Raw genomic sequence first — 24478 nt, forward strand, 5'->3', positions numbered from 1 at the left:
TTTTTTCATACAGAGAGAGGTGGGTATATGGAATGAGCTGCCAGAAGAGGTAGTTACGTGACAATAAACTAGTGGAGGCTGGTACTATAACACCATTTAAAAAACATTTGTACAGGTACATGGATACGAATGGTTTAGAGGGATATGGGGCATACACAGGCAGGTTGGACTAGTACAGATGGGGCACCTTGGTCGGCGTAGACAATTTGGGCCGAAGGCTCTGTTTCTGTGCTGTGTGACTATGGCTTCCTTGAAGCTGGTTGGGGGAGGAAGTGGCAGGTGGTATTGTAGATGGGGGAGGAAGTGACAGGCAGCTTTGTAGGAGCTACCATCTGGCATTGGTGACTCTCCCACTCTCGATGTGCATGGGGTTGAGTTGATGACCAACACATAGTTCCAGATCCTGCTGAGCCTGCCAGAATTAATTGGTGTCCAGCAACCGTGCACCAGCTCTCTGCACTCCCATTCCGAGGAATGGGAGAAGATTCCTTGCCATCTGAAGCGAAAGGACTGTGGATACACTTTGTATCTGGTCCCTCCACTATTCGGTAGCCACATCTACCACCACCCTACCGATGGGAACGGTTTTGTTGCTAGTTTTATTGAGTATTATTATTCTTAATCGATTTTGTTTATATTTTCTGTATTCTTTTAATTATTTAAGTATGTTTCCACTGTGTCCAACTACCATGATCAGGAGGCTATTTTGTTTCTGAGTGTCATTGATTAGAAAGCCATTTTGATTCTCATTGATCAGGAGGCCATTTTATTCCTGAATGTCATTGATCGGGAGGCCATTTTGTTCCTGAATGTCAATGATCAGGAGGCCATTTGTTCCTGAATGTCATTGATCGGGAGGCCATTTTGTTCCTGAATGTCATTGATCGTGGGGCCATTTTGTTTCGGAGTGTCTTCGTTGGGAAGCCCATTAAATAATAAGGGTCATGACCTCAGGTTTCACCACATGTGGCATGGTTTGCGTCTTCAAACCACTGAGGCCTGTGGCAGTGACACCTCTGGGAATTTGGGAGCCACGTGGTCACACGTTAAGTGGAACCAGCATGCACAAAGCCTGGGGCATCTTAAATGTGATTCTGATCCAATGCTAAGGAAAATGAGGCCATCCAATAAAATATTTGATGTGAAGAGGATGTTTCCAGTGGTGCAAGAAACTAGTATCAGAGGCCATAGCCTCAGAATAAGAGGACATACCTTTAGAAAGGAGATGGTGAATCTGTGGAATTCATTGTCAAAGACAGGGGTAGATGCCACGCCATTGGGTATTTTTAAGGCGGGGATTAACAGATTCTTGATTAGTAAGAGTGTCAAGGGTTATGGGGAGAAGACAGGAGAATGGGGTTGAGAGGGAAAGATAGATCAGCCATGATTGAATAGCGGAGAGAGACTAGATGGGCTGAATGGCCTAATTCTGCTCCTATGACTTATGGACAGATTGATCCATAATTATTAGATTGGGAGGTTGCAGATGGTCCAAAATCTCCCACGGTTCCAAGAAATCTCTCTCCAGGTTCGGTGCATAGAACAACTGAGAGATAACTCACCATAGAACCTTCCAGAATGCCATTGATTCGGCGGACCAATATTTGTGGTCATGGAGATAAGATTGGCTACAAGGCAAATGAGAATAGGACGGGGAAGTCTCACTGTTGGACTCAATTTGATAATAGAGTTCAGTTCTGGGCACCATGTTATAGGAAAGATGTTGTTAAGCTGGAAAAGGCGCAGAGATGATTTACAAGGATGTTGCTAGGACTTGGAGCTACAGGGAGAGGTTGAGCAGGTTTGGACTCTATTCCTTGGAGCGTAGGAGAATGAGGGGTGATCTTACGGAGGTGTACAAAACCATGAGGGGAATAGATAGGGGAAACGGACAGAGATTCCCAGAGATGGGGAATTGAGAACCAGCATAGATAGGTTTAAGGTGAGGAGAGAAGATTTACTAGGAACCTGAGGGGTAACTTTTTCACACAAAGGGTGGTGGGTGTATGGAATGAGCTGCTGGAGGAGGTAGTTGAGGCAGGGGCTAACACAAATATTAACAGACATATGAACAAGATGATGGATAGGATATGTTTAGAGGGATAAGGGCCAAACACAGGCAGATAGGACTAATGTAGATGGGACATGTTGAAGCTCTTAAATATATCACAAGGTTCAATGGTACAGCAGGATTGAAGGGCTGAATGGCTACTCCTGCTCTTTCCTTATTGTTCTGCTGTGACCAGGGCCATTTAATCAGAATGTTTTGGTTCTCTGTGTCCATGCTTCGTAATTCTACAGACGTATGTACACAGCAGGGAGTAACAACAGGCCTGAAAATTCATCCTCTCAATCGCATAAAACCTTCTGCGAAGAGGAAGCAGCCTTTTCCCGATAGAGCTGTTGCCACACAGCACCAGAGATCCAGATTCGATCCTGACTGCGGGTGCTGTCTGTGTGAAGTCTGCACGTTCTCCCTCCAACCGGGCGAGTTTCTTCTGGGTGCTCCTGTTTTCTCCCACCTCCTTCCACAGGCTAGGACTTTATTCCTCGGAGCGCAGGAGGATGAAAGATGATCTAATGGAGGTGCGCAAGATCATGAGAGGAATCGATTGAGTAAATACACAGAGACTTTTACCCAGGGTACGGGAATCGAGAACCAGAGGACAGGGGTTTAAGTGGAGGGGGGGACAATTTAATAGGAACTTAAGGGGCAACGTTTATACACAAGCGTAGTGAGTATATGGAACGAACTGCTGGAGGAGATAGTTGAGGCAGGGACTATCATATAATTTAAGAAACAGACAGGTACATGGATAAGGCAGGTTTAGAGGGATATGGGCCAAACACAGGCAGATGGGACTAGTGTAGATGGGACATGCTGGCCGGTGTGGGCAAGTTGGGTCGAAGGGCCTGTTTCCATGCTGTATAATAATAATATTCATTTATTGTCATTGCAACGAGTACAACAAAATTAAAAAATAGCCAATCCTGACGGTGCGTACAAACATATATGCAATAAATGCAAAAACAAATAAATACAATTATATGAAGTACAAAGATTTTTTAACAGTGTTGCGTAGTGCAGAAGGTAGTGTTCAGTTCTCGTATGGCCCTGGGGTAAAAACTGTTCTTAAGTCTGTTTGTTCGGGATTTGATCGACCTGAAACGTCGACCAGAGGGCAGATGAACAAACAGACGGTGGCCGGGGTGGGATGGATCTTTTATTATTTTGCCTGCTCTACTGAGGCAGCGTAGGCTGAACAGGTGCTCCAGGGAGGGCAGTGAGAAGCCGATGAGCTTCTGGGCTGTTGTGATGACCCTCTGAAGGGCCTTCCTGTCCTTTTCTGAGCAGCTGGCATACCATGTGGTTATACAGTATGCCAGCACACTCTCGATGGAGCAGCGATAGAAGGACATCATGAGCTTCTCCTGCAGGTTGGTTTTCCTGAGGATCCTCAGGAAGTGGAGTCTCTGCTGTGCATTCTTTACTGTGGTGATGGTGTTGGTAGACCAGGTAAGATCCTCTGCGATGTGCGTACCCAGGAACCTGAAAGCGGGTACCCTTTCCACACAGACCCCATTGATGTAGAGTGGGTCGTATTCTACACTGGTTTTCCTGAAGTCAATTATAAGTTCCTTTGTTTTGGAGGAGTTCAGGACAAGATTGTTCACTGAACACCATGCTGCCAGCCTTTGGATTTCATCCCTATAGGCTGTCTCATCTCCTTCTGAGATGAGTCCAACCACAGTCGTGTCATCCGCGAACTTGATGATGGTGTTGGTGGGATGGGTGGGGGCGCAGTCGTGAGTGTAGAGGGAGTAAAGGATGGGGCTCAACACACAGCCCTGTGGTGAGCCGGTGCTCAGTGTAATGGTGGAGGAGAGGTGAGGGCCTATTTTGACGGTCTGGGGGCGGTTGGTCAGGAAGTCCTTGATCCATTGGCAGATGGTTTGGGAAAATCTAAGGTCAGAAAGTTTGGTGACCAGTCTGCTCGGGATGACCGTGTTAAAGGCAGAGCTGAAGTCGAGGAAGAGCATCCTCACATAGCTCCCCTGGTGTTCAAGGTGGGTCAGTGCAGTGTGAAGAGCAGTGTCGATGGCATCCCCTGTAGACCTATTTGCTCTGTAGGCAAACTGGTGTGGGTCGAAGGTGGGTGGGAGGCTGGCTTTGATGTGCTGCAGGACCAGTCTCTCGAAGCACTTTGTGATGACCGGTGTGAGTGCTACCGGACGGTAGTCGTTAAGGCCGCTGATGACAGACTTTTTCGGCAGTGGGACGATTGTGGCGGACTTCAGGCAGGGAGGGATGGTGGATTTTAAAAGGGACAGGTTGAAGATTTTTGTGAAGACCTCAGATAATTGGTCTGCACATTCCCTCAGCACTCTGCCCGTCACACCATCGGGGCCTGCAGCTTTCCTGGGATTCACTGCTCTGAGCACGCGCTTAACATCATACTCCTGCACAGTGAAGGTGTTGCTGTCAGGTGCTGGAGAGGGTGTTATGTCTGCCACTGCAGCTTTCACCTCGAAACGAGCAAAGAAACAGTTAAGTTCCTCTGCCAGCGAGGCGTCGCCGTCGGCAGTTGTGCGGTTGCTGGTCTTGTAGTTGGTGATGTGCTGGATGCCTTGCCATACCCGCCGTGGGTCATTGTTGGTAAAGTGGTCCTCAATCTTCCTCTTGTAGGATGCTTTGGCATCCTTGATGCCTCTCTTCAGGTTGGTTCTAGCAGCACTGTATAGAGCTCTATCACTAGACCTGAAGGCGGTGTTACGGTCCTTGAGGAGAGACCTGACATCCTTTGTCATCCAGGGCTTCTGATTGGGATACAACCGGATACGTTTGTCGACGGTGACATTGTCAACACAGTTTTGGATGTAGCAGAGTACAGTTGATGTATACTCCTCTAAGTCCTGATCCTCAAAAATATCCCAGTTGGTCCTTTCGAAGCAATCCTGCAGCTGCGAGGAAGCTCCTTCAGGCCATGTCTTAACAGTCTTTATGGTGACTGGAGCTTTCCTCCTGAGTGGGGTGTATGCTGGAGTTAAGAATATGGACAGGTGATCTGACTGCCCCAGGTGTGGTAGTGGTGCTGACCTGAAACCCTTCTTAATATTTGAATAAACCTTGTCTAGTGTGTTTTTCCCCCTGGTAGCACATCTTATGTGTTGTTCAAGTTTCGGGAGAACTGACTTTAGGTCTGCATGATTGAAGTCCCCGGCTATGATGTGGGCTGCTTCTGGATATGTGCTCTGTTGTGAGTTTATTGCACCGAGCAGGTAGCCTAAAGCTGTGCTAGCGTTAGCATTCGGTGGGATGTAGACTGCTGTTACTATAACCCCTGTAAATTCACGGGGAAGGTAAAAAGGCCTGCATTTAACTGTTAGGAACTCCAGATCAGGAGAACAATGGCTATCCATGATTTGGATGTTAGTGCACCAGTTGTTGTGCACGTAAATGCATAACCCCCCCCCCCCTTGCTCTTACCGGAGTCGATGTTTCTGTCCCAACGAAACGCTGTACGCCCGGCTAGCTCAATAGCTCCATCTGGGATAAGTGGATGAAGCCATGTCTCTGTTACTAAGAGAATGCAACAGTCCTCCACGAGTTTGTTTGCTGATATCTGTAGTTTTAGTTCGTCCATTTTGTTGATGATGGATCTGGCGTTGGTGAGAAACATGCTGGGTAGCGGTGGTTTGTGTGGCTGTCTCTTTAGCTTGGCAAGTATACCGGACCGGCCTCCTCGCTTTTGCTTCCTGTTTCTCCTCCGCCTGCGACGCCTGTTCGCGTCGACAACTATCCACGGAGAGCCCGGTGTCCTGGCTATCTCTTCCGGTATATTTTGCGGGTGTGGAAATTCGCGCATAAGGTCCCGATTGCACTGGAATCCTATGATCAGAAGATCCTTGCGGTTGTAAGTAGGATTTGCCTGATTTGCATGAGTAAAATTGACTAACAGACATAACACAGATAACACACATAAAACGCACCGAAAGGGAGAGCTGTGAGCCGCTGCGTCCGTGCGCGCCGCCATCTTCAGAGATGCCCCGCCATCTTCAGAGATGTTTGTGTGAAGGCTAAAGGCTAACATTTCCTGCGTCCAACACTGTTGATCTTGGTCTCTCTCGCCTATCAAGTCAAGTGAGAGTATATCAGGGTGAATTGAGAAAAGCACCCAATGTACATAATTCTCAACTTGCTTATCCACCATCTTTTCTCGTTTGAAACGGACACCATGTAAATCACAATGTGCATACGGAACGCAACATATCAGCCCCTCGCCACGTAAAATGGCTCATTAATTGTTTCCAGCAATGATGACCTCCAACAACTTTGCATGGGAACCATCTGAAAGCTCTTCTGTTGCTATCAGCTGCGAATGCCTTGAAAAGCTTTACCCTGGAAAAGTAGCAAGTGGATTAGTTTGTTCCAAGGGGTCGGGTCAATTGAATTAGCAGTAGTTCGAAATAAATATGTGTCTTGCCAAACCTAACTACAACTAGGAATGGTTATGTAACTTCAGCCAATTCGCTGACTTAAAGGATGCTTTGATAATTTAGCATTTGACTTTTTATACAGTTTTAACGATATGTTTTTATTCTCGTTGTGTTTTTTGCTGAGAGTATAGATTCTTGCTTACAAAACACTGCAAATTGTTATTTTGATTTAGTGTGTTGAAGGCAAAGGAGCAAAACACACCACTGTTTTAAAACCTTTTCTTACTGTCGGTCGAAGTATTGGCTAGGTTGATGGTTACATTTTTTTGGCACTGGTATGTAAATCTGGTTTGAATTTCTCTGTTCATTTTTTAATGTTCAAATCAGAGTCGGTTTTTTTCTGTTTATTGTCGGCCAACAAAATTGGGTGGTTCCAATTGATTAAAATAAAACTGAGGCAAACTTTTGGTTTTAATAACTCCGACCGTTCCTTGTTACCAACATCCACAAGTAGATGCTGTCTGTAGGCCAGAAACTACACAAAAAACAGTCACTGAAGTGGCCATGCCTTCGTGTGCATGTAATAAATGGCTCCAAAAACGCACAAGATGGAGAAGAGAGTTGAGTTAGAGAGAGAGGGAGGAAACCTCTGCAGACTCAAGGAACTGCAGATGCTGGAACCTTGAGCAAAACACAAAGTGATGGAGGAACTCAGCGGGTCAGGGAGCATCACTGGAGGGGAATGGACAGGCGATGTTTCGTGTGGAGACCATTCTCCAAACTGAAGAAGGATCCCAACCCGAAAGGTCGCCTGTCCATTCGCTCCGCAGGTGCTGCCTGGCCTGTTAAGTTCTTCTGGCACTTTGTGTTTTAAAACCAGTTCTGTTGTTCGTAGAATCTAATCTATCTCCATATGTTGGATAGTACAAGACAGGAACAGTCCCTTCGGCTCACAATGACTGAGCCAAGTTAAATTAATCTCCTCTGCCTGCACATGATTCATATCCCTGCATTCCCTGCATTTCCATGTGCCTATCCAAAAGCCACTATCGTATCTGCCTCCTCCACCATCCTTGGCAGTGCATGAGAGGCACCCACCATTCTCTGCATAAGGACATTTCCTTTCCCCCCATACCTTATAGCTATGCCCTCTAGTCTTTCATTACACCATGGGGAAAATGTTCTGACTGTCTAGCTTATTGATGCCTCTCATTATTTTATATACTTCTATCAGGTCTCCCCTTACCCTTTAATGCTCCAGAGAAATAAATTGCGTAAATGCGCAGAGTCTTTGCCCAGAGTAGAGGAATCGAGAAACATAGGATTAGGTTTAAGGTGAGGAGGGGGGGGGGGGGGGGGTTAGATTTAATAAGAACCTGAGGACTAACTTTTTTACACAAAGGGTGGTGGGTATAAGGAACGAGCAGCCCAAACAGGTAGTTAGATGCAGGCGATATCATAACATTTAAGAGATATTTGGACAGGTACATGGATAGGACAGGTTTAGAAGGATATGGATCAAGCACAGGCAGGTGGAATGGGGCATGTTGGTCGGTGTGGGCAAGTTGGGCTGAAGGCCCTGTTTCCACACTGTATGATTCTATGAGAAAACAATCCAAGTTTGTCCAACCTCTCCATATAGCTAATACCCTATAATCCAGGTAGAATTCTGTTGAAAGGTTCACCAGAATGCCTCAATGTTTGAATTTAGATTACTGGAGCTCAATCGTGTGTGGGGATGTCCATAAATTGGATGTTTGTAAGCTGAGGGCGGGCTGTGGTGACTAAATAAGGAATAAGACGTGGGCATGTGGACATGTCCACAGTTGCCTTCATTCCTAATAGTTAATCTCCCCCAACTGTTGGTGTTGTTCAGACATGTCACTGACCGTTCAATTAAATCTCCAGAAACTGATGGGATCGGCCAATAGAGTCGTACTGCACGGAAACAGCCCCTTCTGCCCAACTCGTCCCTGCCGACCAAGGTGCCCCATCTAAGCTAGTCCCATTTGCCCACCTTTGGCCCATATCCCTCGAAATTCTTTCCTATCCGTAAAGTATCCACATTTTCAAAGCTCCATTTGGAAACCAAAAAGGAGTCTGAAGAAGGGTCCCGTCCTGAAACGTCATCTTTCCACGATCTCCAGATATGCTGCCGGACCCGCTGAGTTATTCCAACACTATGAGTCTTTCTTTTGTAAACCAGCCTGTCTACTCATTACCATTGTAATTTATCTTACTGGGAAAAAAATTGTTGGCTGAAAATATGGCGCAGCTGGTAGATCTGTTGCCTCAGGGTGTCAGAGACACAGGCTCAATCCTGACCTGGGATGCTGTCTGTGTGTGGAGCTTGCCCTGTGACCATATGGGTTTCATACAATCCAGACACAGGAGCAGAATTAGGTCATTCGGTCCAATCGAATCTTCAATCATGGCTGATCTATTTTTCCCTCTCAAGCCCATTCCCCTGCCTTCTCCCCACAACCTTTGCCACCCTTACTAATCAAGAACCTATCAATCTCCTACTTTATAAATATCCAATGACTTGACCTCCACAGCTATTTGTGGCAATGAATTCCACAATGAAACTCTGGCTGAAGAAATTCCTCCCAATTTCCTCTGGGTTCTCCAGTTTCCTCCCACATCCCAAAGACATGCATATTTGAAGGTTAATTGGCCCTCTACAAATTGCCCATAGTGTGGAGGGAGTGGATGAGAAAGTGGGATAACATAGAACTAGTGTGATTGGGTGATCATTGGTCCGCGTGGATTCTGGTATAGGCCGAAGTGCCTGTTTCCATGAGTATTTCTAATTTATACTAAACTATTAGAAACCAAGTCCATGGTAGTGCAAGTAGCAGTCTGTTGTCGAGGTGGGATCAGGGTTGTGCAGGTTGGTGATTGTGCAGGCAGGCTGCGAACAGGTGATCGATGGTCAGCGTGGACTCGGTGAGCTGAAGGGCCTATTTCCATTTTGCACCTCTAAACTAAAATAAGGAAAGCAAATTTTCTATACGGTGGGTGTAAAAACGAAAAATAAAATCCAAGGTCTTCCAGATTTTTTTTTACTGGAATGCGATAACGATTTGCAATATTAATTTGGGCTGCTATGTGCTTGCCTTTTCTTATTGGCGACTGATTTCTCTCCAGAACTGTACCTACTAAGATACGATTCACTTACGACAACAGAATGAACAAACCAAGTGCTAACCATGAACTGAGCCCTACACACTACTGATAAAGTATTGTGCAGATTTCTCGGTGTACCTTATCTGTTGGCGTGCTTGAAACCTTTTGTGTCACCTCAACATGTACAAAGTATAACAAAGGAATTTTTAAAACAAGTAATAAATTATATTTATAAGCAACTTGAAATGTAGTATCTGCGTATTTGTGCGTGTCTGTGTATGTGTGCGTGTCTGTGTGTCTGTGTGTACGTGTGTGTGGGTGTGTCTGTAGTGTGTATGTGTAAAGCTTTTTTAATATGAGATGCAAGATTTATGTCAGTTGATAGAGAGAAAGAGAGAGGGCAGCACAGTGGCGCAGCGGTAGAGTTGTTGGTGAACAACTCTGGGGCCAGTGAACCGGGTTCGATTCTGACCACGGGTGCTGTCTGTACAGAGTTTGCACCTTCTTCCTGTGACCGCATGTGTTTTCTCCGGGTGCTTCGGTTTCCTCCCACATTTCAAAGACATGCAGGTTTGTAAGTTAATTGGCTTCGGTAAAATTTGTAAAATTGTCCCGAGAGTGTGGGATAGTGCTAGTGTACGGGGTGATCGCTGGTCGGTACACACTCAGTGGGCCAAAGGGCCTGTTACTATGCTGTATCTTTAAAGTCTAGGTTCAGTAATAACAGGTGAGTGAAGGAAATGCCTATTTGGGGAATCAAGGAGAACCCACGCGGGAGAACCTACAAGCTCCATACATCAGCACCCGTGGTCAGGATCAAACCCGGATCTCTGGTACTGTCAGGCAGCAACAACCGCTGTGCCACTGTGCCACCCCTAACCTTTGCTAACCATTTAAACTCCCCTTCCCATATCAACCTTTCTGGAGTGAAGCCACCCGCAAACTGGACCAACAGCATCTCATATCTCACTTGGGTAGCTCACAACCCAACAGTATGAACGTTGAATCGTCCAATTTTAGCCAAAACCCCCACCACCCCTAGCCTTTACCCCCACATTCTCTTTCCTCTGCCCACCGCCACCACCCCTACCTGTGCTCACTCATTCCTCTCATTGTACCACTCCCTTCTCTCCCCTCTCCTCCATCCTGGTCCCCTTCCACCCATATCCCTCCTCTGGCTTCACATTTCACTCCTCCTCTCCTTATCTGACTCTCCTTTGTCTCCTTTTCACCTTCAGTCTTTGTCACTTACTCCACCCATCTGTCCATCAAACATTCCCCCTTCACTTGTATCCACCTATCATTTGCCAGACGTTATCCCACCCCCATCTCTTTCTCCGGCTTTCTTCCCCCTACTCCAATCAGTCTGAAGAAGGGTCCCGACCTGAAATGTTGTCTGTCCATTTTCCTCTACAGATGCTGGCTGACATAATAATAATAATAATAATAATAATAATAATAATAATAATAATAATAATAATAATGATAATAATAATAAACAAAACTAAAATAGAGAAAAAAAAGCCCTCCATACATGCGAATTGGAAGTGGAGTTGGCTGAATTTTTTTATTAGGGAAATGTTAAACACAGTACATATTTAGAGCATATACAACTAATATTCTGTCTTCTAATCCTGATTTACAATTATGTACAGTTTAAATAAGGCACTGTCTCCCAGTGTACTGCAGCTTTCTATTTTTCAAATTTCATCTGTACAGATGTAAATAAAACACAATGTTTTGCTTCCAGTTATACAATCGAGAGAGTTTCATTAGTAGCATAACAAAATACAACATTCTCCGCAAAGTTCTGTTGCTCCTGTATCATTGTCAGCTTCAGTTTTATTCTGAGGCAGAGGTTGAAGCTAACCGCACGGGGGTTGCGGGCGAGAGAATCTCCGATCCCCTCAGCTGTCCCAGTTCACCTTGGCTCACAAAGCACTGATGGCATATTCTTGAACCTATCTGAGACTGATGGAGCGGGGCGGGGGGGGGAGGAACGGAGAAGGGGAAGGGTGGGGGAGATAGGAGGAAGATGGGAGGGGCGTGACCGACAACGTACACACAACTGAAGTTGCTCACTGCCACACTTTTCCATAAGTTCGTAAGTCATAGTAGGAGCGGAAGTCGGCCTTTCGGCCCATCGAGTCTACTCCACCATTCGGTCATGGCTGATCTATCTTTCCCTCTTTAACACGGATTCAACAATATAGCACGGAACAATTCACTTTGACTCCAATCTGAGGGCTTTCACAAACCTAAACACTACGGTTTCACAGTCTTAACTGCAAAGGATGAGGATAAAAGAGAGAGAGAATTAAAAGAAGGAGAGCACAATCTACTCAGACACGGGTGTATCTATACAGGGATTATAGTTTTTAAAAGCAAAGTAATTCATGACCTTCTTTGTTGAACCTAATCTTTTTTTTCTATTTGGGCTTCTGAACGTCCAATGTAAGTTCACGGGCCTTGTATTAACATCCGAGTTTGGAGCAGATTTCGATGGGAAGCGCAATGGCACAGTTGGTAGAGCCACAGCTTCACAGCCCCGGGTTCAATCCTGACCTCGGGTGCTGTCTGTACGGATTTTGTACGTTCTCCCTGTGACCGTTGAGTTTTCTCCGGGTGCTCCAGTTTCCTCACATGTCCCATAGACGTGCGGGTTTGTAGGTTAATTGGCCCATTGTAAATTGTCCGTGGGTGTGTAGGGAGTGGATGCGAAAGTGGAATAACATAGAACTATGAACGGGTGATCAATATTCGGCATAGACTCGATGGGCCGAAGGGCCTGTTTCCATGCTGTGTCTTACAATCAATTCAATCCACCGGGTGGCGCCGTCAGCAATGGCAGCCTCACCAATGGTCTGTCTGTCTTTTCGTCTTTTTTGTTATTTTTAGTGAGTTTTAAAAAATTTGTGTAAATGTTCTTTGTTTTGTTTTTGTGGTGGGTGGGTGGGAAACTTTTTTTCAATCTCTTACCTTGCCAGAGATGCGATTGTTTTCCGGATCATATCTCAGGTCGCTCTGCGGCCTAACATCATGGAGCTGGCGGCCTTGCTCGAGACTGACTTTGAGCCCCACAGCTGGGCCGTGGGCTTACCATCAGAGTCTGCGATCCCTTGTCTGGGCTACACGCTCCAAAGGACGAATTTCTACATCGAGGAGCTCGCAGTCTCGGGTAGAGACTGATGTTGGGAAGCTCCAAAGTCGCAAGAGATTCGACTAGCCCCGACCCGGGATCTAATCGCCCGGCGCGGGGGAGCTGAAATCCCCCCGATGCGGGAGCTCGATCGCCCCGACGCGGAGGACCCAACCGCTGGCTACGGGAGCCAAGATCGTCCCTTCAACGGAAGGCTCGAGGCCCCCGACCGCAGGAGAACAAAGAAGGGAAGAGATTGAACTTTTTCTTTCGCCTTCCATCAGTGAGGAATGTGGAGGAGTCACTGTGGTGGATGTTTATGTTAAAATTAATTTTGTGTGTCTTGTTGCTTTTTATTGGTATGACTGTATGGCAAATCAAATTCCTCGTATGTTGCAAAACATACCTGGCTAATAAAGTATGATTATGATTATGATCAATGGCTTGGAGTTAGTGATCATTAACACAATGAAAGCAAATTCACATTTGCAGGGCTTAAACACTAACATTCCGAAGTTGAAATCAGACCTCTCCAGCTTCTCTGGAGAAAATACTGTTTATTAGGGAGTGTTAATTTTGAGAACGAAGATAGACACAAAATGCTGGGGTAACTCAGCGGTTCAGGCAGCATCTCTGGAGAAAAGGAATGGGTGACGTTTCGTGTCGGAGCCCTTCATCGGACCCAAAAAAATCACCTATTCCTTTTCTCCAGAGATGCTGCCGGACCCGCTGAGTTACTCCAGCATTTTGTGTCTATCTTCGGTAGAAACCAGCATCTGCAGTTCCTTCCTACACAAGTAATTTTGAGAACTTGGGGTATTTCTAAACTGTTCTCCTTGTAAGGCAATCTGGAAATAATATGCTTTGGTGCATTTGTTAAGATAGCATATTGACTCACAATTTTGGTTTAGCAACCTGTCCGTGCTAAATTAGATGCTTGAATTACCTCAGTAAAGTCCATTGAAATAGTGGACCTTAAAAAAATATATAATTTCAGCGTCTGCAGATGATATTTCTGTTTGTACCGAATCATCTTGATTACATTCTGCTCTGTATTTTGTGCTTTTAAGAATTTTTTTAATTGTTATTTTAATATTGTGCTTTCATTGTCCGAGAATTTTTTGATGTGATTGGTTGCCTAACCTGATTGGTTGCCTAGCCTAGAACAACACTTGTACTTGGCGCCAGGAATTCCACTAGAGTCATTGAGTCATAGAGAGTGGAAACAAGACCTTCGGCCCAACTTGTCCACACTGACCCAACATGCTCCATCTACACTAGCTCCATCTACACTGCCTCTGGCCCATATCCCTCTAAACCTGTCCTATCCATGTACCTGTCTAAATGTTTCTTAAACGATGCAATAATACCTGCCACAACTACCTCCTCCGGCAGCTCGTTCCAAACAACTACCACCCTTTGTGTGAAAAAGTTACCTCTCAGGTTCCTATTAAATCTATCCCCCCTCACCTTTAATCTATGTATTATGGTTCTCGAATCCCCGACTCTGGGCAAGAGACTCAGTGCGTTTATCCGAACTATTCCTCTCCTGATTTTGTACATCTCTATAAGATCACCTACACCGCTATAAGATGACTACACTGAGATTGGACAGAAAGTGGCATTGGTGAGGAGGAAGCTGAGGCCACATTAGTTATACCACACAGTTTCTACAAGATCAGAGATGTGACCTGGGCTTGTCAAGTTCAGGTCACATGAACTTGAGAATCAAGTTCCTTGGCGTGCATATCTCTGAAGATCTGAAGAACTTGACACCATTCAGATAATAATCTGCCTTCCTGTTCTTGCCACCAAAGTGGAAAACCTCACATTTCGTTCAACAAAGACGTACAGGTTTGTAAGTTATTGGGCTTCTGTAAACCATCCCGAGTGTGTAGGATAGAACTAGTGTAAGGGTGATCGTTGGTCGGCACGGACTCGGCTGGACGAAGGGCTGTATCTCTAAACTGTTTCCAAGCTGTATCTCTAAACTAAACTAAACATTGTTCTCCAGAGATACTGCCTGGCTTGCAGAGTTACTCCAGCACTTTGTGTCTTTTTGGGGGGTAAACCAGCATTGGTAGTTCCTTATATCTGACTTGAGAGGAGACTGCAACAGACAATTCTAAAGTCATAGAGTCATAGTTCATAGAGTTATACCATGCTGTATGACGCTACGACTCAAAGTTCTCACACACAGCGGCACCTGTCCCGTGAGGGTATCAATCATTGAAGGTTAACAGCAGACAGAGGTGATGTGAAATGTGTAGGAAGGAACTGCAGATGCTAGTTTATACCGAACATGGACACAAAATGCTGGAGTAACTCAGTATGTCAGGCAGCATCTCTGGAGAGAAGGAATAGGTGACGTTCCAGGTTGGAACCCTTCTTCAGACTGAAAGTAGAGGGGGCGGGGAAACGTGAGCTAGGAAAAGGCCAGAACAAATCAGGCCGCCAATAGATGACCACGACAGGGTGGAGCCTATAATGGCCCGTTGTTGGCTGGGTAAGAGGTGATAACGAAGAGAGAAAGGGATGCCAACAGTGGAACTTGTAGAATGACGAGTGGGGGGGGGGGGGGGGGGGGGGGAGAGAGAGGGTAACTAGTCGGAGAGAATGGGTGTCGGCACAGTTGCGTACAACCACCCACCCAGACTGTCATCAGTCTGTGCAGAGGCCTGTGGGGAAGGAAGGTGTGTCCTGCCTTTACTGAGCCTCAACCACTTTCTCATGAGTAGCTGAGTCAGGGCAGTCGTGTCATCTGAGGATGGTTTCACACTGCGGCTTAGAAAGACAATGAAGAATAGCCCAGGATATAAATCCCTGTGTGTTTCTGCTAAGTTGTACCTTGTAACATCCATTAACTTCAACTTAGGGTGGCACAGTGACACAGTGGTGTAGCGGCTGCCTTACAGCGCTAGAGACCTGGCTTTGATCCTGACCACGGGTGCTGTCTTTACGGAGTTTGTACGTTCTCCCTATGACCATGTGGGCTTTCCTCCGGGTTCTCCAGTTTCCTCCCTCATCACAAAGATCCGCAGGTTTGCAGGATAATGGGCTTGTGTAAATTGTCCACAGTGTGTAGGATGGATCTAATGTACGGGGCAATTGTTGGTCGGCATGGACTTGGTGGGCCGAAGGGCCTGTTTCTACGCTTTATCTCTAAAACTAAACTCCCATCAAGGGTGTTCCTCTCCAACTGCTCTTTAGTTAGAGGAACTAATAGCTCAGCACCGTCTTGGACAAATTGGACCACTTTGCTGGTACCCAACCCATCATTCTTAGAGAAGACACATAGTGCTGGAGCTACTCAGCGGGTCAGCCAGCATCTCTGGAGAACATGGATAGATGATGTCTTAGGGCAGGACCCTTCTTCAGATTGATTACCAACCCCCACACAATCAGTCGAAAGAATTGCCCCGACCCAAAATGTTCTCCAGGGATGCTGCCTGACCTGCTGAGTTACTCCAGCACATTGTGTCATCTTTTGTAAATGAGCATCTGCAGTTCCTTGCTTCTACATCAATCTACGCATCCATTCCCCGCATCACTGGCTCGCGGTGCCTACAGTGTGTGTCAATAACAATGCACAGTAATTACACATCCAGGTATCTGCAGATCATCTACCCAAACCATGAGTTCTGGTACCCATTGAAGGTCAAGGGCAGCGGGAAGATGGGAACATCACCCGGTGCATATCCCTCTCCGAGTCGCTCCGATTTATGGCTGGGCAAATTGTTCGGCATTCCTCCACCGTTGCTGTGTCCAAATCCTGGAATGCCCCCATCCATCTGTACTGAAGGAACTCCCTCAGCACATGGGCTGCAAGCAGACGGCTCACTACCACCCCCTGGAGGCTAACCAAAGATGAGCAATAAACTCTGCCAGTGACAGTCAGATCCCATGGACAGATTAGCGAAAGATTTCAGAAGGTGGCAGGGTCCATGACCCCAGATGTTGCCTCAATAAAGGCTCCCGTGAAGGTTCACCAACATCGATGCAAGTTGGGTTTAAGGTAGTAATCACGAGGCATATGAGACCAGTTGCCCAAACCTCAGTCTTTCCAAAGCTCGTCAGCTAAAGATAGTTGGACTTTGAGTTTAGTTTATTGTCCCAAGTACCGAGGTACAGTGAAAAGCTTTTGTTGCATTGCTACCAGTGCCAACCAAGGGAAGTGTCTTGGTGTGGGCGTGCTTGGAGTTAAAGGCTGGACAACCCACCCAGCTGATGCACAGTTCATAACAGTCTCAAGATGCCATCTGAGTCTTGCGATGCTTAAATACTTATTTTTAAAAATTGACATTAGGAGCTTTCATAGAAAGCAGACATGCAATCTCCAATGCGTTGAACTCTGAATAGCTGTTGCTTCTCACAATAGACGTAAGCAAAAACAGAAATGAAATGTATAACCCGTGGATGCCCGTGCAGATGTTACCGGTGTTTTGGGCAGTGCAGTTCCACCTCGCCGTGGCACCGAGTCAACGGCGATGTGATCCGAGACAACTAGAAGGAAAGACGTTTGTAAAAAGTGGAGATCGTGCTCCTCCCCCCAGCTGCACTGGGTCAGGTCCTTCTGGGATGGAGCCGGTATCCAGGGAGTGGGGTGGTGGAGACATCAGAGCTTTATGTCTTGAGACTCAGACATCTTGGCCAAGGTCTTCTTCACTCGCAGGGCTGTCAGTCGGGAGGCTGGGTTGTGAGCCCAGCATTCGGCCATGACTTTGCCCATTTGCCTCAGGCACTGTGGGAGTGAACAGACACAAGCATGAAGAAAACTCAGCGGCGACCACTGACACACAACACCACTCCTCCCGATTCAGGGATTGTTTTTTCCCAGCTGTTATTAGGCAACTGAACTGTCCTCTTACCAACTAGAGAGCAGTACTGACCTACCATCTACCTCACTGGAGACACTCGCATTATTTTTAATTGGACTTTACTGGACTTTATCTTGCACTAGACAATAGACAATAGACAATAGGTGCAGGAGTAGGCCATTCGGCCCTTCGAGCCAGCACCACCATTCAATGTGATCATGGCTGATCATTCTCAATCAGTACCCCGTTCCTGCCTTCTCCCCATACCCCCTGACTCCGCTATCCTTAAGAGCTCTATCTAGCTTTCTCTTGAATGCATTCAGAGACTTGGCCTCCACTGCCTTCTGTGGCAGTGAATTCCACATATTTACAACTCTCTGACTGAAAAAGTTTTTCCTCATCGCTGTTCTATATGGCCTACCCCTTATTCTTAAACTGTGGCCCCTGGTTCTGGACCCCCCCAACATTGGGAACATGTTTCCTGCCTCTAACGTGTCCAACCCCTTAATAATCTTATATGTTTCGATAAGATCCCCTCTCATTCTTCTAAATTCCAAGCCAAGCCGCTCCAGTATTTCAACACACGACAGTCCCGCCATTCCGGGAATTAACCTAACGTTATTCCCTTTATCCTGTATCTGTGCATTATCGACGGCTCGATTGGAATCATGTCTAGTCTTTCCGCTGACTGGGTAGCACATAACAATAAAGCTTTTCACTGTACCTCGCTACATGTGACAATAAACGTAACTAAAACGAAACAACTCGATATATCAAACCCAGTTGCCTGCAACATTGCTCCTACATTTTACAGTCATACCGGGTGGAAACAGGCCCTTTGGACCAACTTGCCCACGCCGACCACCATGTTCCATCTACACTAGTCCCACCTGCCTGCATTTGGCCCACATCTCTCTAAATAAATAAATAAACAAACAAATAAATAAATAAATGGATAAATCGATAAATAAATAAATAAAATAAATAAATCTGTCTGTCTGTCTGTCTGTCTGTCTGTCTGTCTGTCTGTCTGTCTGTCTGTCTGTCTGTCTATCTATCTATCTATCTATCTATTTTTTAAACATTGTGATGGTACCTGCCTCAGCTACTTCATCTGGCAGCTCATTACATTTACCTACCACGCTTCAGTAAAAACGTTGCCCCTCGGGTTCCTATTGTATCTTTTCACCCTCATCTTAATCCTATGTTTAGTTTAATTAATTGTCATGTGTACCGAGGTACAGTTAAAAGCTTTTGTTGCTTGCTAACCAGCCTGCGGAAAGACAATACATGATTATAATCAAGCCATCCACAGTGTACAGATACATGACAAAGGGAATAACGTAAAGTGCAAGATAAAGTCAAGTATAGTCTGATTAAAGATAGTCCGAGGGTGTCCAATGAGGTGGATGGGAGGTCAGGACCACTAGTTGGAGAGAGGATGGTTCTAGTGCATCGACCCTATCTATCCCTCTTAATTGTACGGGAAGATATTCTTAAGCAAGCAAGCCCAGATCCAGGAGATATAAATATAAGATAGTTGGTCGTCAATGAGCTGGGCCCTTACCTCATCACTGGTCCATCTATTGGGGAACGAAGGCCTGAGCCGCTTGATACACACAACTTCCCTCATGTCTTCAAAGGTTGGGTCATTGGGCACCAACTCATGGTAAGGTAGCTGGTATTCTTCAACAATACCTGTGGACAGAAGACATGCAGTCTCAGCAAACCATAGACACAAGTTCACAAGTTGTAAGACCAGAATTAGGCCATTCGGCCCATTGAGCCTACTCCACCATTCAATCATGGCTGATGTATCTTTCACTTTCAACACATTCTCCTGCCTTCTCCCCGTAACCCCAGACACCCTTACGAATCAATAGTCTGCCAATCTCTGCCTTATACCCAATGACTTGGCTTCCACAGCCATCTGTGGCAAAAAAAATCCACAGATTCACCACCTTCTGACTAAAGAAATTCCTCCTTCTTTCTAAAGGTATGTGCTTTTAGTCTGAGTCTGGGCCATCTGATCCTAGAATCTCCCAATAGTGGAGACATCCTCTCCATATCCACTCTATCCAGGCCTTTCACGATTCAGTATGTTTTAATGAGGTCCCTCCATATCCTTTTAAACTCCAGCATGTACAGGCCCATACAGGCTCATATTTTAACCCAGTTATTCCTGGGATCATTCTCGTAAACCTGCTCTGGACCCAACGCTAGCACATCCTTCTTCAGATATGGAGCCCAAAACTGCTCATAATACTCCTAATGTGATCTGACCAGTGCCTTATAAAATCTCAGCGTTACATCCCTGTTTTTGTATTCTAGTCCTCTCAAAATAAATGCTAGCATTGCATTTGCCTTCCTTACTACCGATTCATAAGGTCATAAGTAATAGGAACCGAATTAGGCCATTTTGCCCATCAAGTCTATTCCGCCATCCAACTTGCACATTGTCGAGGCCGTTCTATTTTGTCATTGAGTCATAGAGTCATACACTGTGGAAACAGGCCTCTTGGCCCAACTTGCCCACACCAACCAATATGTCCCATTTACGCTAGTCCCGCTTGAACGTGTTTGGTCCATATCCCTCCAAACCTGTCCGATCCATGTATCTGTCTAATTGCTTCTTAAACATTGCAATAGTCCATGCCTCAACTACCTCCTCTGGCAGCTCTCATCACCCTTTGCGTGAAAATATTATCCCTCAGATTCCAATAAAATCTTTCCCCCTTCGCCTTAAACCTCTGCCCTATAGCTGACATCCTCGAGTCCTGGCAACATCCTCGTAAATCTTCTCTGCCCCCTTTTCAACTTGACAACATTTCTCCTACAGCACGGTGCCCAGAACTGAACACAATACTCTAAATGTGGCCTCAACAACTCACCAATTCTATAGAAAAGGATTAGATGATGTTTCAGGTAGAGATCCTTCTTCAGATGGAGAGTCAGTGGAGAGGGGAACTGGAGGTATGAAAAGGTTCAGAACAAATCAGAGGCATCACTGATGACCAAGGAAAAGTTCAGGCCCCAATGATCCATTGTTGGCTGTGGAAGAGGTGCTAACGAAGGGTTATATGGATGCCAACAGTGAAACTAGCAGTAACCTCTCCATATATTTAGTCAACAGAGAGAGTAGAAATACAAGCAGGACCCCTTACCTACAGACACGCAGCGTCGCGCTATCTCCCACAGGATCAGACCAAAACTGTACATGTCCGCCATGATGTACGACTGGAAATGATTGCGGTTAAGGCTCTCGTCCAAAACCTCTGGAGCCATGTAGCGCTTGGTGCCTACTCTGGTGTTGAGGGGTATATCTACTTCATTAGTGTCACTGTGGAGGAAATGGGAGAGAATTAAGATGTTATACTTTCCTTTGTTTATCAATGTTAACATAAGACTGTACACAGGGGCAGCACAGTGGCGCAGCGGTAGCGTTTATGCCTTTTAGCGCCAGAGACCCGGGTTCGATCCTGACAACAGGTGCTGTCTGTACGGAGTTTGTACGTTCACCGTGTGACCGTGTGGGTTTTCTCCGATTTCCTCCCACATTTTAAAGGCATGCAGGTTTGTAGGTTAATTGGCTTCTGTACATTGTTCCTAGTGTGTAGGGTAGAACTAGTGTACGGATGATCGCTGGGTGGCGTGTACTCGGTGGGTCAAAGGGCCTGTTTCCACACTGCACCTCTAAAGTAAAGGACTGTACAAGTACTTCGGCCCACATTGTTTGCGCCAAACATGATTCCAAGTTAAGCTGATCTCATCTGCCTGTACATGACCTACAGTACATCCTTCCATTCCCTTACACTTACATGTGCCTATCTAAAAGCTTCTTAAATGCCACTATCCTATCTTCTTCCACCACCACTCTTGGCAATGCATTCCAGACACCCATCACCCTCTGTGTAAAAAACATGCATCGCACTTCTCCATTAAACCTTCCTCCTTTCCTCCACCACTGGAGAAAGGTTCTGACCGTCTGTCCTATCTATGCCTCTCATGATTTCATACACATCGATCAAGTCTCCCCTCAACCTCTGACGTTGCAGAGAAAACTATCCAAGTCTGTCTGACCACTCCCTGCAGCTGAAACTCTCTCATCTCAGAGGCATTCTGGTAAACTCCCTCTGCACCCTCTCCAAATCTTCCTAGTTTTTCCTGGTAATGGCACAACTCTCACCAACTTCTACAGATGCACCGAAGAATGCATTTTATTGGGATGCATCACACCGTGGTTTGATAACAGCTCCATCCAAGACCACAAGAAATAGCAGAGTTGTAGACGCAGCCCAGACCATCACACAAACCAAGCTCCCTTCCATTAACTCCATCTGCACTTCATGCTGCCTCTTGAATTCAAAAGATGTGCAAAGTTTTAGGTTAATTGGCTGCTGTAAATTGTCCCAAGTGTGTAGGATAGAACTACCGCAGGGATGATTGCTGGTCAGCATGGACTCAGTGGGCCGAAAGGCCATGTTTCCATGCTTTATGTCCAGATGAAACTAAACTAATCCCAAGCACATGAGGGCTTGTCAGTTAATTGACCTCTGTAAATTGTCATTAGTGTGTAGGATGTGAAACTAGAGATACATAGGTTTAAGTGGAAGGGGGAAAGATTTTATAGGAACCTGCGGGGTAACGTTTTTACACAAAAGGTGGTGGGTAATCCAGAGGAGGTAGTTGAGGCAGTACTATCGCAATGTTTAAGAAGCATTTAGACAGGTACATGGATAGGTCAGGTTTAGAGGGATATGGGCCAACTGCAGGCAGGTAGGACTACTGTAGATGTGACATGTTGATCGGTGTGGGCAGGTTGGGCCTGTTTCCACGCTGTAGGATTCTGTATGATTCTGTAAGTCTCCCCTCAACCTCTGACGTTGGTCGGTGTGGGCAAGTTGGACCGATGGGCTTGTTTCCATGTTTTACCACATAGAACTAGTGTATGGGTGATCGCTGATCGGCGCGGAATCGGTGGGCCGAAGGGCCCTGTTTCCTTGCTGAATTTCTAACCTAAATAAAGTTCTTCCCCGTATCTCAGTGCACCTGACATTAATAATAGGCTGGTATCAAACGCTCTGCCCCTCTAGGTACACAGCACGATGTCTACAGCCTGATGTAGCTCACCTGATGAATTTAACAGCCAGCCCCAGGTCTGCGATACAGCACATTCCGTTCTTCTTCACCAGGATGTTCTTGCTTTTCAGGTCGCGGTGAGCAATGGCCGGCTTCCCCTGAGTGCCAAAGATCTCGGTGTGCAGGTGACACAGTCCGCTCACAGTGGAGTAAGCCAGCTTCAGCACGGCTTTCGTATCGAGAGTGGTCGACTTTAAATAGTCATAGAGCGAGCCGTTCTCGTGGTAATCCGTGATCAGGTACAACTGTGTCCAAGACCCAGTCCCCTTGATATCGGCAGCAATAAAACCTGAAAAAAATGAACAAAACACACACAGTTCAACGCACACAGAGTGGTAGAGTGATACAGTGTGGAAACAGGCCCTTCGGCCCATCTTGCCCACACCGGTCAACACGTCCCAACTACGCTAGTCCCACCTGCCTGCGTTTGGTCCTTAACCCTCCAAACCTGTCCTATCCACGTACCTGTCTAACTGTTTCTCATATGTTGGGATAGTCCCAGCCTCAACTACCTCCTCTGGAAGCTCGTTCCATACACCCACCACCCTTTGTGTGAAAAAGTTAGCCCTCAGATTCCTATTAAATCTTTTCCTCTTCACCTTAAACCTATGTCCTCTGGTCCTCGACTCCCCTACTCTGGGCAAGAGACTCTGTGATCTACCTGATCTATTCCTCTCATGATTTTGTACACCTCTATAAGATCACCTCCCATCCTCCTGCGCTCCATGGAATAGAGACCCAGCCCACTCAACCTCTCCCTATAGCTCACACCCTCTAGCCCTGGCAACATCCTTGTAAATCTTTTCTGAACCCTTTCAAGCTTAACAATATCTTTCCTATCTCACCAATGTCTTATACAACTGCAACATGACCTCCCAACTTCAACACTCAATACTCTGACTGATGAAGGCCAAAGTGCCAAAAGCCTTTTTGACCACCTTATCTACCTGCGACTCGACCTTCAAGGAACCATGCACCTGTGCTCCTAGATCCCTCTGCTCTACAACACTACCCAGAGGCCTACCATTTACTGTGTAGGCCCTGCCCTTGTTCGACGTCCCAAAATGCAACACCTCACACTTCTCTGTATTAAAATTCCATCAACCATTCCATCAACCAATCGATCCAGATCCTGCTGTAATCTTTCACAACCATCTTCACTAACTGCAAAACCACTCACTTTTGTATCATTAGCAAATTTGCTAATCTTGTCCTTTATGTTTTCATCCAAATCATTGATGTAGATGACAAACAGTTTCGGGCCCAGCACCGAACCCTGAAGGCACACCACTAGTCACAGGCCTCCAGTCTGAGAAGCAACTTTCCATCCTCTGGTTCCTTCCATGGAGACAATTTGCTATCTATTCAGCTATCTCCCCTTGGATCCCATGCAATCTAACCTTCCAGAGCAGTCACACAATGTGGAACCTTGTCGAATGCCTTACTGAAATCCATGTACACAACATCTACAGCTCTGCCCTCATCGACCTTTTTGGTCACGTCTTCAAAAAAATCAATCAGAGTTGTGAGACACGACCTCCCACGTACAAAACCATGCTGACTATCCCTAATCAGCTCTTGCCAGTCCAAATGCCTGTATATCCTATCCCTCAGAATACTCTCTAGTAACTTTCCAACTACAGATGTTAAGCTCACCGGCCTGTAGTTCCCAGCATTTTCCCTGCAGCCCTTCTTGAAAAGAGGCACAACATTTGCCACCCTCCAGTCTTCCAGCATCTGTATTTAAGGATGTAAATTTCAACCAGGGCTCCCGTAATTTCCTCTCTAGTTTCCCGCAATGTCCTCAGATATATCT

The 24478-nt window shown here is 46.1% G+C and overlaps 1 protein-coding gene across 2 annotated transcripts in view; it reads right to left on the reverse strand.

Annotated features, from left to right (window-relative positions):
• Window positions 1-15327: 15327 nt before the first annotated feature.
• Window positions 15328-24478, reverse strand: part of LOC144595595 (bone morphogenetic protein receptor type-1B) — a 369976-nt gene continuing 360825 nt past the window's right edge. For both annotated transcript variants that reach the window (XM_078403165.1, XM_078403174.1), the window contains 4 exons: window positions 22654-22951; window positions 20688-20863; window positions 19091-19221; window positions 15328-17447 (listed from right to left, as the gene is read on the reverse strand). In XM_078403165.1, coding sequence (XP_078259291.1) covers window positions 17322-17447; window positions 19091-19221; window positions 20688-20863; window positions 22654-22951 — 731 coding nt within the window. In that variant the 3' untranslated portion in view covers window positions 15328-17321. The remainder of the gene's footprint in view (window positions 17448-19090; window positions 19222-20687; window positions 20864-22653; window positions 22952-24478) is intronic.

This window comes from Rhinoraja longicauda, chromosome 1, assembly GCF_053455715.1.
Source record: "Rhinoraja longicauda isolate Sanriku21f chromosome 1, sRhiLon1.1, whole genome shotgun sequence".
Classification (NCBI taxonomy): Eukaryota; Metazoa; Chordata; class Chondrichthyes; order Rajiformes; family Arhynchobatidae; genus Rhinoraja; species Rhinoraja longicauda.